At 39.5% G+C, this 15,223-nt stretch overlaps 1 protein-coding gene across 1 annotated transcript; it reads right to left on the minus strand.

Annotated features, from left to right (window-relative positions):
• Positions 1-12,123: 12,123 nt before the first annotated feature.
• LOC145121333 (uncharacterized) lies at positions 12,124-12,996 on the minus strand. Its single transcript, XM_079057096.1, has one exon. The coding sequence runs from the start codon at positions 12,994-12,996 to the stop codon at positions 12,124-12,126; it is 873 nt and encodes a 290-aa protein (XP_078913222.1).
• Positions 12,997-15,223: the final 2,227 nt, after the last annotated feature.

Consider the following 15,223-nt stretch of genomic DNA (forward strand, 5'->3'; position numbering starts at 1 on the left):
AAAATTCTGATCACCGAACCATGCGATTGAAATCCATCTTCGCGATCAGAATCAGCATGTACTTAATAGAGTTAGACAATGGACTTTACCTGAAGTAGAGCCAAACTTATTGACTTTAACATCCTTAGGTAAATTTGGCAGCTTCGTAACCAATGCCCCTTCCTTTGGCAATAGTTACCTATGGACCCTTGATAATGGGACTATCTCAGACTTCGCCTCTCTCTTTACCATTGGGTCAACCGAGTTGACTATGGACGATCCCTTTCCATTGGGAAGAAAGAGCTTTACTGGATATCCAATGTCATCATTGTCAATGTCCATAGCGTTTTAGGAAGTTGATCTTAGCAAATAGATAAGATCATTAAGGGTCTTGTCTTAGTCTGTTTCATAGGATTCCCAAAAGAACTCACTATGTGACTTAGAAAGTAGTTGAGCCACCAACTTTCTCAAGACTTTGACACCCAACTCTCCCGGCTTGTCAATATGTGACTACATCTCCAAGATGTGATCACACCTAGACCTTGCCTTGCCAATAGGGCTTGAGTGACCTTAAACTTTTTAGGAACTTGTGGGTTAGGGAGAATAATTGGAGGAGGTGACAGAAGTATGATATCCATAGGACATCATCTTCATTTAGGAAAGCTTGTTTCAAGAGATTTGGGAAGATCATAAATGTCTAGACCAGACATCTTTTTGGGAGATATTCAAGATAGTTGATTTAAAGTCCTTAATATGACACCCAATATGAAATATTAAGGCTAGGACCCAACAAACTATTTTATAACTTTGAAGAGGGATGCCGTAATCCAAGCTATAAAATATTTGAAGGTAGGTGAATTACGATTCACCAATTTCCACCAAGATAAACGAAATATATTATTAGGTTTTAATTGGTTTTGAAACTCCTAGATTCTTTTGAGATTCATTGAACTTTTCAATGGCATGTTTCAATCTCGAGTGTGCCCTTCAGGTTTTGTGACTGGGATGCCGAGGATCACAAAACAAGGTGTGAAGTAACCATGCAAATATACTTGGTACCCTTAATATTTACCCCTCAATCGATGTGCCGGTTAACCACACACGCTCCAACAATACTATGATAAACATTAAGTTACCCTTTGCCTCCCTTGTTAAGTCCAGGTTAGTGTGCCGGTTAACCACACACGCTCCACTAACAGCTTAAACAAAGTGCAAAGTGTAATTTCATGGATTAGCACCTTATTCACATTTTCCTAAGTAACTAAGATTGGGTATTAATAAGAGTTTAGTTACTTAGTATTTATCATTAATACTTTTAATGAAAGGAGAATTATAGTCTTTGTCCTACCCGTTCGGCTAACGACCCTCCACCAGTCAAGGAAGCGGTGGGTGAGAGTGGACACCCATTAAACTGCCATTTTATAGGCAGTAACCTCTTACCCCCTTATAGACCGGCTTCGTGAATGAGGCCTACTAACGGTATGACTGACTTTACTCTTATACATATATATAAATATTATTAACTTATAATATTATAAAGTATAAGGGTTGAATTTTAACTTTTAAAATTCTAAGGGCTAACTTGGAATTAAAGTATTCATAAGTGAAAAATTTTCAAATTCCAAAACTTGAGGGCAAGTTTTGAAACTATTCAAAACTAATTAATTCCATAACTTATGAGTGTAAAGTAGTTTTAATTAAAAAAAAAAAAACTCTTCAAGTTCCATAACTTGAGGACAAGTTATGGAAGACTTTAAACTAATTAATAAAAAAAATAACTTTTTTTATTGTAACTTATGGAACTAATTAAGGTTACACTTTTTTTTTAATTTAATGAAGAGACTCTTGAACCTCCATAACTTGAGGACAAGTTATGGAGTCATAAAACCATTTAATTAGAACTAGACTCTTCATTTTGTAACCTTTGCCAACTTTTATGAGTTTTATGATTCTTAAATGTGACTTTTCATATAACTTGAGGACAAGTTACAAAAACACACTTTGGAATCAACTCTTAGATTAAAATGGATTGAAAACAACTATTTCACACAACTTTTCTATTAATCTAAGAACCTCATAAGAACAAGATAATTCAAATCATCAATCTTCAAGAAATTAGCATGAACATACAAACTAATACAAATCTTGAAATTATGACAATTATCTTAGAAATTGGATTAGCATGAACATTACCACATCAAAAACAAGTTTATAAGTCCAAAAACATCTTAGGGTAATGTTCCTAGTCCAATTCCAGCCAAAACAATCGAATATATGCATCCAACTCGATTTTTTCAGCTACTTTTGCAAGTATAACAAGAAAACAAGCCAAAGCTCTGATACCACTGTTGGGTTATGAGCATTCTAACACTCCTAAGTGTACATGCAACCCTAAATACCTTGGATCTATGTTTTCTCTATTATACATACAATTATGAACATCCAAGGTATTATCCTAATCTAGCATACAAAATAATAAATATAACAAGATAGAATACATACCTCTTTGATGTAGAATATCTTCATGAAGCTTGAGTGCCTAGTGCCCCAAGTGTGACACCTCAAATGGTTCACACAACACCAAATACACTTGGAATAACTTGAGAGAAACTTGAACACTCCTTGAAATCGTCTAGCCCTCACACTCACACATTAGTGCACGATTTCTTGAGCCATGAGATTCTTTTATATGGTGGCTATTAGGGTTACACCATGTAACTCATAACTTTACCCATTCCTTATGCTCCATGGATTTTAACCTCCATGGAGTATCCATGGGTCACCCCATGGACTTAGTCCAACATAAGGAATCTTGGATCACAAGCCCACATATATAAGAATGAATGATTTACACAATCAACCCATATATTTAATTAGTCTCCTTTTGATCACTTAATTAATTCCAAATTAATTCTTGATCAATACTAATTAAATAACCTTATTAATATATTAGAACTTATAATATTTTAACCAACCTTAAGTGTTATTTCTCTCATTATAGTCTATCCAAATGCATGATGCCATGCAACCCAAATGGACCATGCCGGGTCGGGTCAAGTCTTACCAATTATAGTTATGGACTTAGACATTAATCCAACACATGGGAGGATCGAGAATCTTGATCTATGTGCCTCTTCCATCAGTATACGCCGAGCTCCACCCTTATAGGGTACCCAGATCCGCCCTCGGAAGGTCATAAGCCCACGACCATCCGTCTTAAACTCGGAAACCTGCCCAATCACCCGCTCCCTCTTGCGGTTCTCCGGTCTCATGGCCTCCACCTGGGCCTCTCGAATGGTATCCAAGACTGGATTCATCACTGTCATCCTCATACACACATCTCGAATGGTATCCAAGACTGGAGTCATCACGGTCTAGACAGGCTGTAGGCTCGGTGAGGCAGTCCAAACATGATGAAGGTCCTGTGAGCGGTCCAGACAGGCTGTAGGCCCGGGGAGGCGGTCCAGACATGCTGAAGGCTCTGTCTACATGTTTTTATTTGTATATGTTATCTGTTTGGGTGTTGGTACTTTGGGGGAAGCCACTAAGCTTCGTGCTTACAGTTTTGGTTTATGGTTTCAGGAACCTCAGTAGATTGTAGCAAGGTGAAGGCGTGACCGTACACATCCTCGCTTTTTGAACTGTTGATTCCTGGGAAACTCTGATAATGTGAATGTTTTGAAAAATATGTTGAAAGTGATTCTGATTTTTAAATAATGTTTTGAGGACAAAAGGTTTTTGTAAACACTTCTATTTCAAAAGGGTTGTTTTGAAAAGTTTAAATTTTATGAAAGTTTTGGAATGTAACATCAATCTTTTCTAAGTCCACCTTAATTCCTTATGACCCGACTATGTGTCCAAGAAAATGTACCCTTCTCAACCAGAATTCACACTTTAAAAACTTTGAATAAAGTTTCTCCCTCCGAAGTGTGTCTAGGACTTCTCTTAAGTGCCTCTGATGATCTTCGGCACTCCGAGAATACACCAATATGTCATCGATGAAAACAATGAAAGACTTATCCAAGAATGGATAACAGACCCGATTCATCAGGTCCATAAACACCGTTGGGGCATTCGTCAATCCGAAGGGCATCAATAAGAACTCATAATGGCCATAGCGTGTCCTGAATGTCGTCTTGGGTATATCCTGCTCACTAACCCGTACATGATGATATCCCGACCGCAAGTCAATCTTTGAAAAATGTCTAGAACCCTGAAGCTGATCAAAAAGGTCATCAATTCTTGGGAGGGGATACTTATTCTTCACAGTAACCTTGTTCAACTCCCTGTAATCGATACACATCCTCATCGAACCATCTTTCTATTGGATTAGGTGTCTAAGCCCATAAATATATATGGTATGTACTTGACCCGATAGTCGCATGGTCCTTTTAGGTTGCCTTCACCAAAGCAACTTGACTGGATGAATTATTGAGAAAGAGGTTAATTGTGATTTATTAATATATTATAGGAATAATATATTAAAAGAGAAATCATATTATTTAATTAATATTGGTTAAGAATTAATTTAGAATTAATTTTGTGGTCAAAAGAGATTAAGTAAATTGAGGGGGATGGTACTGTAATTATAAGATAGTTACAAAGTTGGGCTTAGGATCCATAAGGAAAGGATGGACGAAATCTATGTGGGAGTCCACATAGAATTCGTCCAAGGGGCCTTCTGGAAAGATCCTATGGGCTGCTTAAGGACTAAGAAACCGGATTAGGGTTTTGACTAAAACCCTAACTGCTCAGCTATATAAGGAACCCTATGGCATCCCAAAATCAGCTACTAGAAACCCTAGAAGGATCTCCAACCGATTTTGTGCCTCTCCCTCTCTCTCTCATTCTTCCAACTTGCTTTTGGTGTTTGTGATCTATTAGAGACATCGCATTTGAGGTGCTAAAGTTCTCAAAGATTGAAGATCAAGCAAGCTACAATTGAAAGGTAAGATTCTAACTATGTTTTAGATATGATTTCGATTTATGCATGCTGGATTAGGGTTATAGCTTTGGATGATTATTATTGCATGTACAATTAGAGAAAACCTAGATCCAAAACCCATCAGTGGTATCAGAGCCTAGGTCGTTTTTGTATTGTATTTGATGCATTGCTTAATTATTCTTAGCTGAAAAAGTCAAAAATCCGAATCTGCCTGATGAACTCGTCGAGTCCTCTGATGAACTCGACGAGTCAGGGCTACTCGACGAGTCCAAAGTTTGACTCGACGAGTCGGCTCATCAGTTGGCAGATTTTTCGGGATTTTGACCAGAATTGGATTGGGATAATTACCAAAAACGTTTTTGACTGATAAAACTCGAATTTTATTATATGGTAATGATTATCCTCACCCAATTAGAAGATAATTGTCAAACTATAAGATAATTATTAGCTTATATGATAAAAATAATTATTTGTGTTATTTGATGTGAATTATCTTGCCATAAATTGAATTAGATCAAATTTAGATAATGACAAATTATTTGATTAATTAAATTATTTTTATTTGATCTAGAAAGGTTTTGAAAAGTTTCAAAACATTCCCTCAAGTTTTGGAATTTAAATTTTGATTAAAAAGTTTAATTTTGAAATATTTAAATTCTAAACCCTAGAGTTTTAAAAGTTTAAAATTTAACCCTTATTCTATTATAATATTAAAAGATTAATAATTATATATATATGTATAAGATAAGTCAGTCTTACCGTTAGTAGGCCTCATTCACGAAGCTAGTTTATAAGGGGTGTTTAAGGAAGCGGCATGTAAAATGACCGTCATTGGGTATCCACTCTTACCCACCGCACTCTTGACTAGTGGAGGGTCATTAGTCGAACGGGTAGGATTAGACAAACCAATTCCTCATTAATAAGTATAATGATTTTATAAAGTAACTAAATGTTTACATAAATCCCAATCTTAGTTACTTTAGGAAAAATGTGAAAATGATGTTATTCCATGAAATTGCACTTTTCACCTTGCCAAGTCGTTAGTGGAGCGTGTGTGGCTAACCGGCACACTAATTTGGGACTAGCAAGGGTGGTAAAGGGTAGTCGATGTTTATCATAGATTAATGGAACGTGTGTGGTTAACCGACACATTGATTAGGTGATAAATGACATCGAGAGTACCAAGCACATTTGCATGGTTATTCACACCTTGTTTGTGATCCTCGATATCCTAGTCACAAACTTGAAGGGCATAATCGAGATTTAAACATGCCATTGAAAAGTTTAATGAATCTCAAAAGAATCTAGGAATTTCAATTCATTTAAAACATAATATTCCTTTTCGTTTTTCATGGTGGAAATTGGGAAATCGTCATTTACCTACCTTCAAATTATTTGCAATTAGATTACGACATCCCTTTTCTGAATTGTAAATAATTGTTATGGGTCCTAGCCCTAGTTTTTCATTTGGGTATTAAATTAGGGATTCTTATCTAAACTAAACTTTGTCTCTTTTCTTTTTCAGATGTCGACTTCAAACAACGCTGCTAATTCCAACGCTTCTAGCTCCTTCTCCCTCATGAACTTGTGTGGGAGGGTGATCTTTGATGGATCCAACTTTAATGATTGGATTCACAACATACGCATGGTCACCCGCTACAAGGACAAATAGTATGTTCTCGACGAGAAACTAAAGGAGATCGACCATAACACTGCTACTCCCGAGCAAATCGCTCAATATGATACCCATGAGAGGGACGCGACAAAGGTGTCGTGTATCAGGCTTGCGACCATGACTGCCGAACTCCAAAAGTCCTACGAGGACTACTATCCCTACGAGATGCACCAAGATTTGATGGAAATGTACCATCAAAGTGCTAGGCAAGAAAGGTACGAAATCATCGCCTCCATGATCACTACAAAGATGAAGGATGGAGAGTCCATCACGGCTCGTCTACAAAAGATGCAAAGGTACGTGGACCGCTTGCTGAAGTTAAATGTAAACTTCAACGGAGAGTTGGCCATAGATATTATCCTACACACTTTACCTCCCTGTTATGATCAGTTTCGTATGACCTATCATATGAACAAGGAGGAGGTCACTTTAAGCAAGCTTCAAGGCCTTTTGCGAACTGTTGAGAGTAGTTTGAAAGGCAAGTCTGTTGCATCTACTCCTACTGCTGCTGCCCCTATCTTGACAATTGGACAAGGGAAAGGGAAGAAGAGGAAGGCTCCTTCTAAGAGCCACAAAGGAAAGTCCCATGATGGATCCTCTTCTAGTGGGACCAAAGGTGGTTCTGCTACACCCTCTTCCAATCCGAAGGATGCAGAGTGCTTTCACTGTCACAACAAAGGACATTGGAAACGAAGCTTCCCGAAGTATCTGCAAGACATCAAGGATGGGAAGATAAAGCCCACCTTCGCAGGTATTTATACTATTCAATCTAATAACTCATCACATGCTATTTCTTGGGTCCTTGATACAGGATGTGGTTTTCACATTTTTTCTGATTTGCAGGGTCTAAGAAGAAGTAGGGATGTGGAGCATGGGAAGATGAACTTGATCACGGGGAATAGGAAAGCGTCGTCTGTCACCAAGATTGGAGTTTATTCTTTAGTTCTTAGTAGTGGGTTAGGTATAGAGTTGAATAATTGTTGCTACTCGCCAGAAATGACACGAAACATTATTTATTTTCACGGTTTGTATAAACAAGGTTTTAGATTTTCACTTAATAATGAAATTGGTTCTATTAATGCTTTCTTGAATGGTACTTTTTATTTTGAAGCATTACCTTGTAATGGTATATATGAAACTGTGATGGTTGTAGACAACTTAGGAAATAATGTGTTGGATATCGATTCGTCCAATGGTTTGGACAAAGCATGCTTGTGGCATTGTCGTCTTGGACATATCAACAAGAAACGCATAGCCCATCTCTAAAAGGATGGAGTCTTGGAGTCATTTGACCTTAGGTCTGATGACACGTGCGAATCTTGTTTACTTGGAAAGATGACCAAGTCACCCTTCACTGGTACTTGTGAAAGGGGTGAGGGGTTATTGGATCTCATACATACGGATGTATGTGGGCCCTTTAGATCCACCACAAGGTATGCAAACCGCTTCAATGTGACTTTTACCGATGATTATAGCAGATATGGGTATATCTACTTAATCAAGCATAAGTCAGAAACTTTTGAAAAATTCAAAGAGTTTAAGCAAGAAGTGGAGAATCAGCCGGGCAGGAAGATAAAGATGCTCCGATCCGATCGAGGTGGTGAGTATCTTAGTATCGAGTTCCACGACTATCTTAAGGAATGTGGAATTGTTTCGCAATTGACGCCGCCTAGGACACCGCAGTTGAATGGTGTGGCTGAGAGGCGCAATCGAACCTTGTTGGACATGGTTCGTTCCATGATGATTCGAGCTTCATTACCTATCTCATTCTGGGGGTATGCCTTAGACGCTGTCGCCCATATCCTTAATCTAGTCCTAACTAAGAAGGTTGCCAAAACACCTCACGAGATATGGACAGGGAAGGTTCCCTCGTTAGCACATATCAAGGTTTGGGGTTGTGATGCTTTCGTAAGACGAGAGACTCACGACAAGCTCGAACCTCACAGTGAGCGGTGTATTTTTATCGGCTACCCACATAAGTCCTTTGGGTATCTCTTCTATAGACCGAGTGACAATGTTGTCTTCGTTACGAGGAGAGGGGTTTTCCAAGAGAGAGAACTCATATGCCAAGAGGACAGTGGGAGGCAAATTGATCTTGAAGAGCTTCAAGAATCAAACGATGAAGGAACCTTTAACACTAGCGCTCAACCCAAGGAGGAAACTCCTGTTGAACCGATTGACGAGTCCTTACCTCTTAGACGTTCCAGTAGAGTTAGCATTCCACCTGAGTTTTATGGTTTCCATATTACTACTGAAGGTGATACGTTTATCAATGATAGCACACTGATAAATTTGGATGAACCTAACAATTACAAGGAAGCCATGGCAGGCCCGGAGTCTGCGAAATGGAAAGAGACAAAGGACAACGAGATTCAGTCCATGTTTGACAATCAAGTTTGGAACTTGGTTGACAATGTACCAGGTCGTAAGACGGTCGGGTGCAAATGGATCTTCAAGAAGAAGACTGACATGGATGGGAAAGTACACACATATAAGGCACAATTGGTTGTGAAGGGCTTTACTCAAACTCCTGGAGTTAACTATGATGAGACCTTCTCACCAGTAGCGAAAATCAAATCTATAAGGGTTATGCTAGCCATAGCTGCGTTTCATGATTATGAAATATGGCAGATGGATGTCAAAAACGTTTTCCGTAATGGGAAGTTGGCTGAGGATGTTTACATGAGTCAGCTAGAGGGTTTTGTCGATGCGAAGTACCCTAATAGAGTGTGTAAGCTTGAGAAATCCATCTATGGATTGAAGCAAGCATCTCGCAGATGGAATCTTTGTTTCAATGGGAAATTCAAAGAGTTTGGTTTTTCAAGAAGTGAGGATGAGTCCTGTGTATATGTGAAAGCTAGTGGGAGTATAGTTAGTTTCCTCGTATTGTATGTGGATGACATACTGCTCATAGGAAACGACATCCCAACCTTGCAGGAGGTCAAGTCCTGACTTGAGAAGTGTTTTGCTATGAAGGACCTCGGAGAAGCTGCTTATATCCTAGGGATAAGGATTCTGAGAAATAGGAGTAGGAGACTAATAGGACTTGGTCAAAGTACTTACTTGGATAAAGTGTTGAAATGTTTCAGCATGGAGAATTCCAAGAAATGGGAAATACCAATCCAAAGCAATACAAAATTGAGTAAGACTCAAAGTCCGAGTACCTAAGCTGAGATAGCAGAATTGAGTCGAGTACCTTATGCTTCCGCTGTTAGCTCGATCATGTATGCTATAACGTGTACTCGCCCTGATGTGGCCTTCACTTTGAGCATGGTCAACAGATATCAAGGGAATCCTGGTAGAGCTCATTGGACTGCGGTAAAACACATTCTTAAGTACATGCGGAGGACTAAGGACTGGGTTCTTATCCTCGGTCGGAGTGATGACTTGAGAGTGCCAGGGTATAGTGACGCCAGTTTTCATACCGACCGTGATAATTTCCGCTCTCAGTCTGGCTGGGTGTTTACCCTAAATGGAGGAGCAGTGACTTGGAAAAGTTCCAAGCAGGAGACCGTAGCTGATTCAACGTGCGAATCAGAGTACATAGCAGCGAGCGAAGCGTCGAAGGAGGTAATATGGCTAAATAACTTCATTGGAGACCTTGGAGTTGTACCAGCCATAAAGGAGCCTATGGAGATTTTCTGTGATAACGAAGGTGCGGTTGCCTTAACCAAGGAACCGAGGGATCATGGCAGATCCAGGCACATCGACAGAAAATACCACTTCATCAGACATCGGGTAGAAGAGGGACTCCTCGTAGTGAAGAGGGTATCGTCATAGGAGAACCCAGCAGATCCCCTTACGAAGGGAATGAGTAGGGTTAAGCACTTGCAGCATGCTAGGAGTATTGGCCTGAAGGAAGATATTAGTTTTAGTGATTAGATAGCTTTTACAACTTGTAATAGATTAAATGTAATTGACATTTGATGATTAAATAAAGGAGTTTTATTTATGAGTAAAGTTAATGTCTTGTGTCAATTGTTTACTATTGTTTCATTTTGCATGTTTTGACTTCTAGAATAATATGATTATTCAAACCATCCACAGTCGATCATACTTTGAAAGTAGGTATTGAGGGAAGATTGTCATGAATTGGCTTGTAGATTGTCTAAGCGTTTAGACATAGAAAAAGTTTGATGCAACGTTCATGAGTGCTCCTGAAATAAGATTTGAGTATTGAATTAGACCCACGCTCACACGAATCATTTCATGAAATTTATCACGAGTGATTGTGAGACGATAACAACGTATAGTCTTTAAACCGAGATATATCAGTTGTTGTTTACGAGTTGGTTGTGAATTGATAATGCGTAAACGCATCAGTAACTTGATGTTATAAAATGTATTGTTGTGTACGATTTAATGAGTAAATAGTACAAGCATATAAGTCAAAGTTTATCTGTTCCTTTTATCCTAGGAGGATTAAAAGCGATATCTTGGGCCCCTCGATGATTTTGTTTTGACTTATGTGCCAGGCCCGGTCAGGACTGAGTTGATGTGTTCAATTAAGTTCTATGTCAAACAAATCAGAAATCGGGAAACAAACTACTGGACAATAAGTATGACTATGTTCCATGTATTTGTCCACACGATATCTTGAGAACGGAGGACTACATGATCCCTTATCTATAGGACGTGTCAGAATTCGACAACAACTTTTGAGAGCTACGATTGCTAATCAGATTTTGAAGTCGTACTTGCATTTATAGTTATTAGACTTATCCAAGTAGGAGACCGTTGGATTAGGTGTCTAAGCCCATAACTATATTTGGTATGTACATGACCCGATAGTAGCATGGTCCTTTTGGGTTGCCTTCACCAAAGCAACTTGACTAGATGAATTATGGAGAAAGAGGTTAATTGTGATTTATTAATATGTTATAGGAATAATATATTAAAAGAGAAATCATATAATTTAATTAGTATTGGTCAAGATTTAATTTAGAATTAATTTTGTGGTCAAAAGAGATTAATTAAATTAAGGGAACTGGTACTGTAATTATAAGATAGTTACAAAGTTGGGCTTAGGATCCATAAGGAAGGGATGGACGAAATCTATGTGGGAGTCCACAAAGAATTTGTCCAAGGGGCCTTCTGGAAGGATCCTATGGGCTGCTTAAGGACTAAGCAACTGGATTAGGGTTTTGACTGAAATCCTAACTGCTCAGCTATATAAGGAACCCTATGGCATCCCAAAATCGGCCACTACAACCCCTAGACGGATCTCCAGCCGATTTTGTGCCTCTCCCTCTCTCTCTCATTCTTCCAACCTGCTTTTGGTGTTTGTGATCTATTAGAGGCATCACATTTGAGGTGCTAAAGTTCTCAAAGATTATAGATCAAGCAATCTACAATTGAAAGGTAAGATTCTAACTATGTTTTAGATATGAATTTCGATTTATGCATGCTAGATTAGGGTTATAGCTTTGGATGATTATTATTGCATGTACAATTAGAGAAAACCTAGATCCAAAACTTTAGGGTTGCATGTGCACCATAGGATTGATGTAATGCTCAAAACCCATCACTTTCTTCTCACAAAGAGGACTGATGCTACCCAAGGTGAGGAACTCGATCGAATGAACCCACGCTCTAGAATTTCCCGAAGCTGAGACATCATCTCTACCATTTCTGAAAGAGCCAACCGGTAGGGTGCTTTAGCTATTTGGGTTGCACCCGGAATGAGATCGATCTGAAACTCTACCTGACGTGTGGGTGGTAAACTTGGCAACTGATCAGGAAAAACATCCTCATATTCCCTAACCACCTCCACATCAGAGAGACTCATAGTCTTCTTAGGGATCTCCACCACATGAGCCAAGAAAACCATACAACCCTTCTCGATACACTTTCGTGCCTTCATCACTGAGATAAGGGGAAGAGACCCTAAGGACTTCTCCCCACGAACATAGATAGGCTCCCCTCCAAAAATTGGAATACAAATGCGCTTTTCAGCACAAAGAATGTTAGCTCGATTGGCAGACAACCAGTTCATGCCAATGATGACGTCGAACGACTTGATCCCAATCGAAATCAGAGTCACAGGAAAAGTGTGACCGGAAAGAACTATAGTACACCCATCAAACTTCTCCCGTACAGGAACATCATTTCCTACCGCGATCTCAATGTCTAACACATAACCCAGAGAACTCCGGGGTAACACAAACCGAGCACAAAACATAAGAGACACAAAAGATTTACTAACACTGGCATCAAACAGTACCCTAGCAGGCGTATCATTCATAGTAAAAGTTCTGAGAATAACCTTGTCGTCGCGTCTGGCTTCCTCACCTGTCATTTGAAAATCCTGAGCCTGAACCATCGTCGCTTGCGTCTTCTTACCACTTCCACCCGCATCAACCCTCGATTTTGGGCACTGACCACTCATATGTCCCATCTGCCTGTAGTTGTAGCAGATTGGCTAATTTTTGCATTCTGCCATTTTACGTCCCACCTTTCTACATCGCTTGTAGCTGATAGTACTTTCACTGCATGGACCATTGTGTGCTGAATGACACCTTATGCATAAATTTGGCTTATCAGTCTTCTTGCCCTAGTGACCTTTCTTTTCCTTCCTTCAGGATTCAGATGAACCCTCCCATTTCCTCTTCTCCACACCCTTGATCACTGTACACCCTGGTGTAGCCAAATCAACTTCGATCCGAATAGCCTCATCCATGGCAGCCGCTAAAGTGTTAAGCTGCCTCACAGTGGCTCGATACTCCGCCAGTAATTCCTCAACATAATGTTCCACCTGTTTTTCCTCGGCAGGACAGTAAATTTTTCCAAACTGTAGCTTTTCAGAGAACAATGAATTGTATTTCACAACCAACATAGTTCCTTTTTCCAGTGTAAGGAACTCCCGCTCGACCTTCCTTATCTGCCCTAGTGGACAGAAACGCTCCTGAAGTCTTTGGCTGAAGGCCTCCCAGGTCATGGCTTGAAGTGTAACCTCAGGGACAACAGATTCCAACGCCTCCCACCACTATATAGCATCACCATCCAACTTCAGTGCCGCATAACTGACTTTCTGTGATTCCGTAAATTCACCTGAACGGAAAATTTGTCTCATCTTGCACAACCATTGCATGCATAATGTTGGGTCTTCTCCTTCTCAAATTACAAGGGGTATCCAGTCAGTGAATGCTCTATAGGAACTACCCCTCCATTCGATACGTTCTCTAGTGGGCTCCCTGCTCCACTCCTGGGTACCTGAGCAACTCTCAACTATCACCTCTTGTGGCTCCTTATTCTCCTCCTCTTTGTCCTCCAAGGGCAAGATTTCATCATCTTACATAGCCTGCTGCATTCGCTCCATGGCCCGATTGCGCCTCTGTAACTCAGCATCATGTGCCTCAAGCTGTCCCCGTAGGTCTGAAATGATAGCAGCACTCGCAGTGCTGCGCTCGCTACGGGTTGGTTGGGCTCGTGGCTGTCGACCAACATGTGGGATCTGAAAAATAAACGATGGCGTCTCGAGTGTGCGGTTGTCCTGCCCCCACCAACTCATCCATCATTGACATTCCCCTTAGCGTGCGACATGTTCCTAAATAACAAAGAAATTTAAGTACACATAACATTTACAGGAAGAGAAAATTCATGAAGTTACATATAACTATCCTATACTCTCAGCACACACCCTCCCCCCTTTATATCATAAGCACCTAACTGAGCCAATCTACACTGTGAGTCTGAACACCGGCCTCTGTATTCAGTTTGCTCACAGCATGGCTCTGATACCAACTTGTAACACTATGATTTTTCACCCAAATTCTTTTAAAAAATTCAAACACTTTTTAACAGAATACATTGTGGAAGACTTATTATGATCATTTCAAAAACATCACCAATGTTACTTTCATGTCAAAAGAAACCCATCTAAGTTTAAAGTTCACAAAAAAACATAATGATGAAAACCCAACATGTCTAAATGGTATCATAACTAAAGATACTAAATAAAACTACCCAATGGTTCCCATCTTCACCAAGGCATCATGTCAAGCTACCTGTTCCAATACACAAAAACCAACAAGCAAAGAGCAAGTGTTAGCATAATCTAAGTGAGTCAATTACAGTACGGTGTTAAGAGAACACACATATCATAGATGGATTCACACAAAACATCCACACACAGTCAAAGACTCACAAGCAATACATAATGACATCACACCGCATAACAAACACATGTTTAGCTCAATTTATTTAAGTTCTTCTTTTAGAGCTTCTTTTATTAGTTACTTTCCTCAAATCTGTTGTAACTAATTTTATTTTATCTATTCGCCGCTTAAATATGAATATATATAATATATAATATTTCTTTCTCTGCTTTATTATAAAAATTACTCACTTCTCGCCACCACTTTAATTATTAAAAGTAATACCTCCTAGTTAGGGTCTATTCATTCACAGCAAACCCCCAATGCAAGTACCCCGTTCGCTACTAACGTGACCAGCACGACCCAATGCACTAGGTGAGGCGCGACTCTCACCCTTAATCATTGCTCCCGGTGCGCTGCGTTCGCTACTCCAACTTTGCACATACGTATACATGCGTCTTCGTTAAGGATTGGTGCAAACGTTGCCAATTTCACCGCGTTACACCTCCCAATCCCACATGATGTTTG

This window comes from Lactuca virosa, chromosome 6 (assembly GCF_052849685.1).
Source record: "Lactuca virosa cultivar CGN04683 chromosome 6, Lactuca_virosa_CGN04683_v6, whole genome shotgun sequence".
NCBI classification, from domain to species: Eukaryota; Viridiplantae; Streptophyta; class Magnoliopsida; order Asterales; family Asteraceae; genus Lactuca; species Lactuca virosa.

Coding starts and splice junctions, on each gene's coding strand:
- LOC145121333 (XM_079057096.1), bottom strand. CDS start 12,996: ATGGGACATATGAGTGGTCAGTGCCCAAAATCGAGGGTTGATGCGGGT.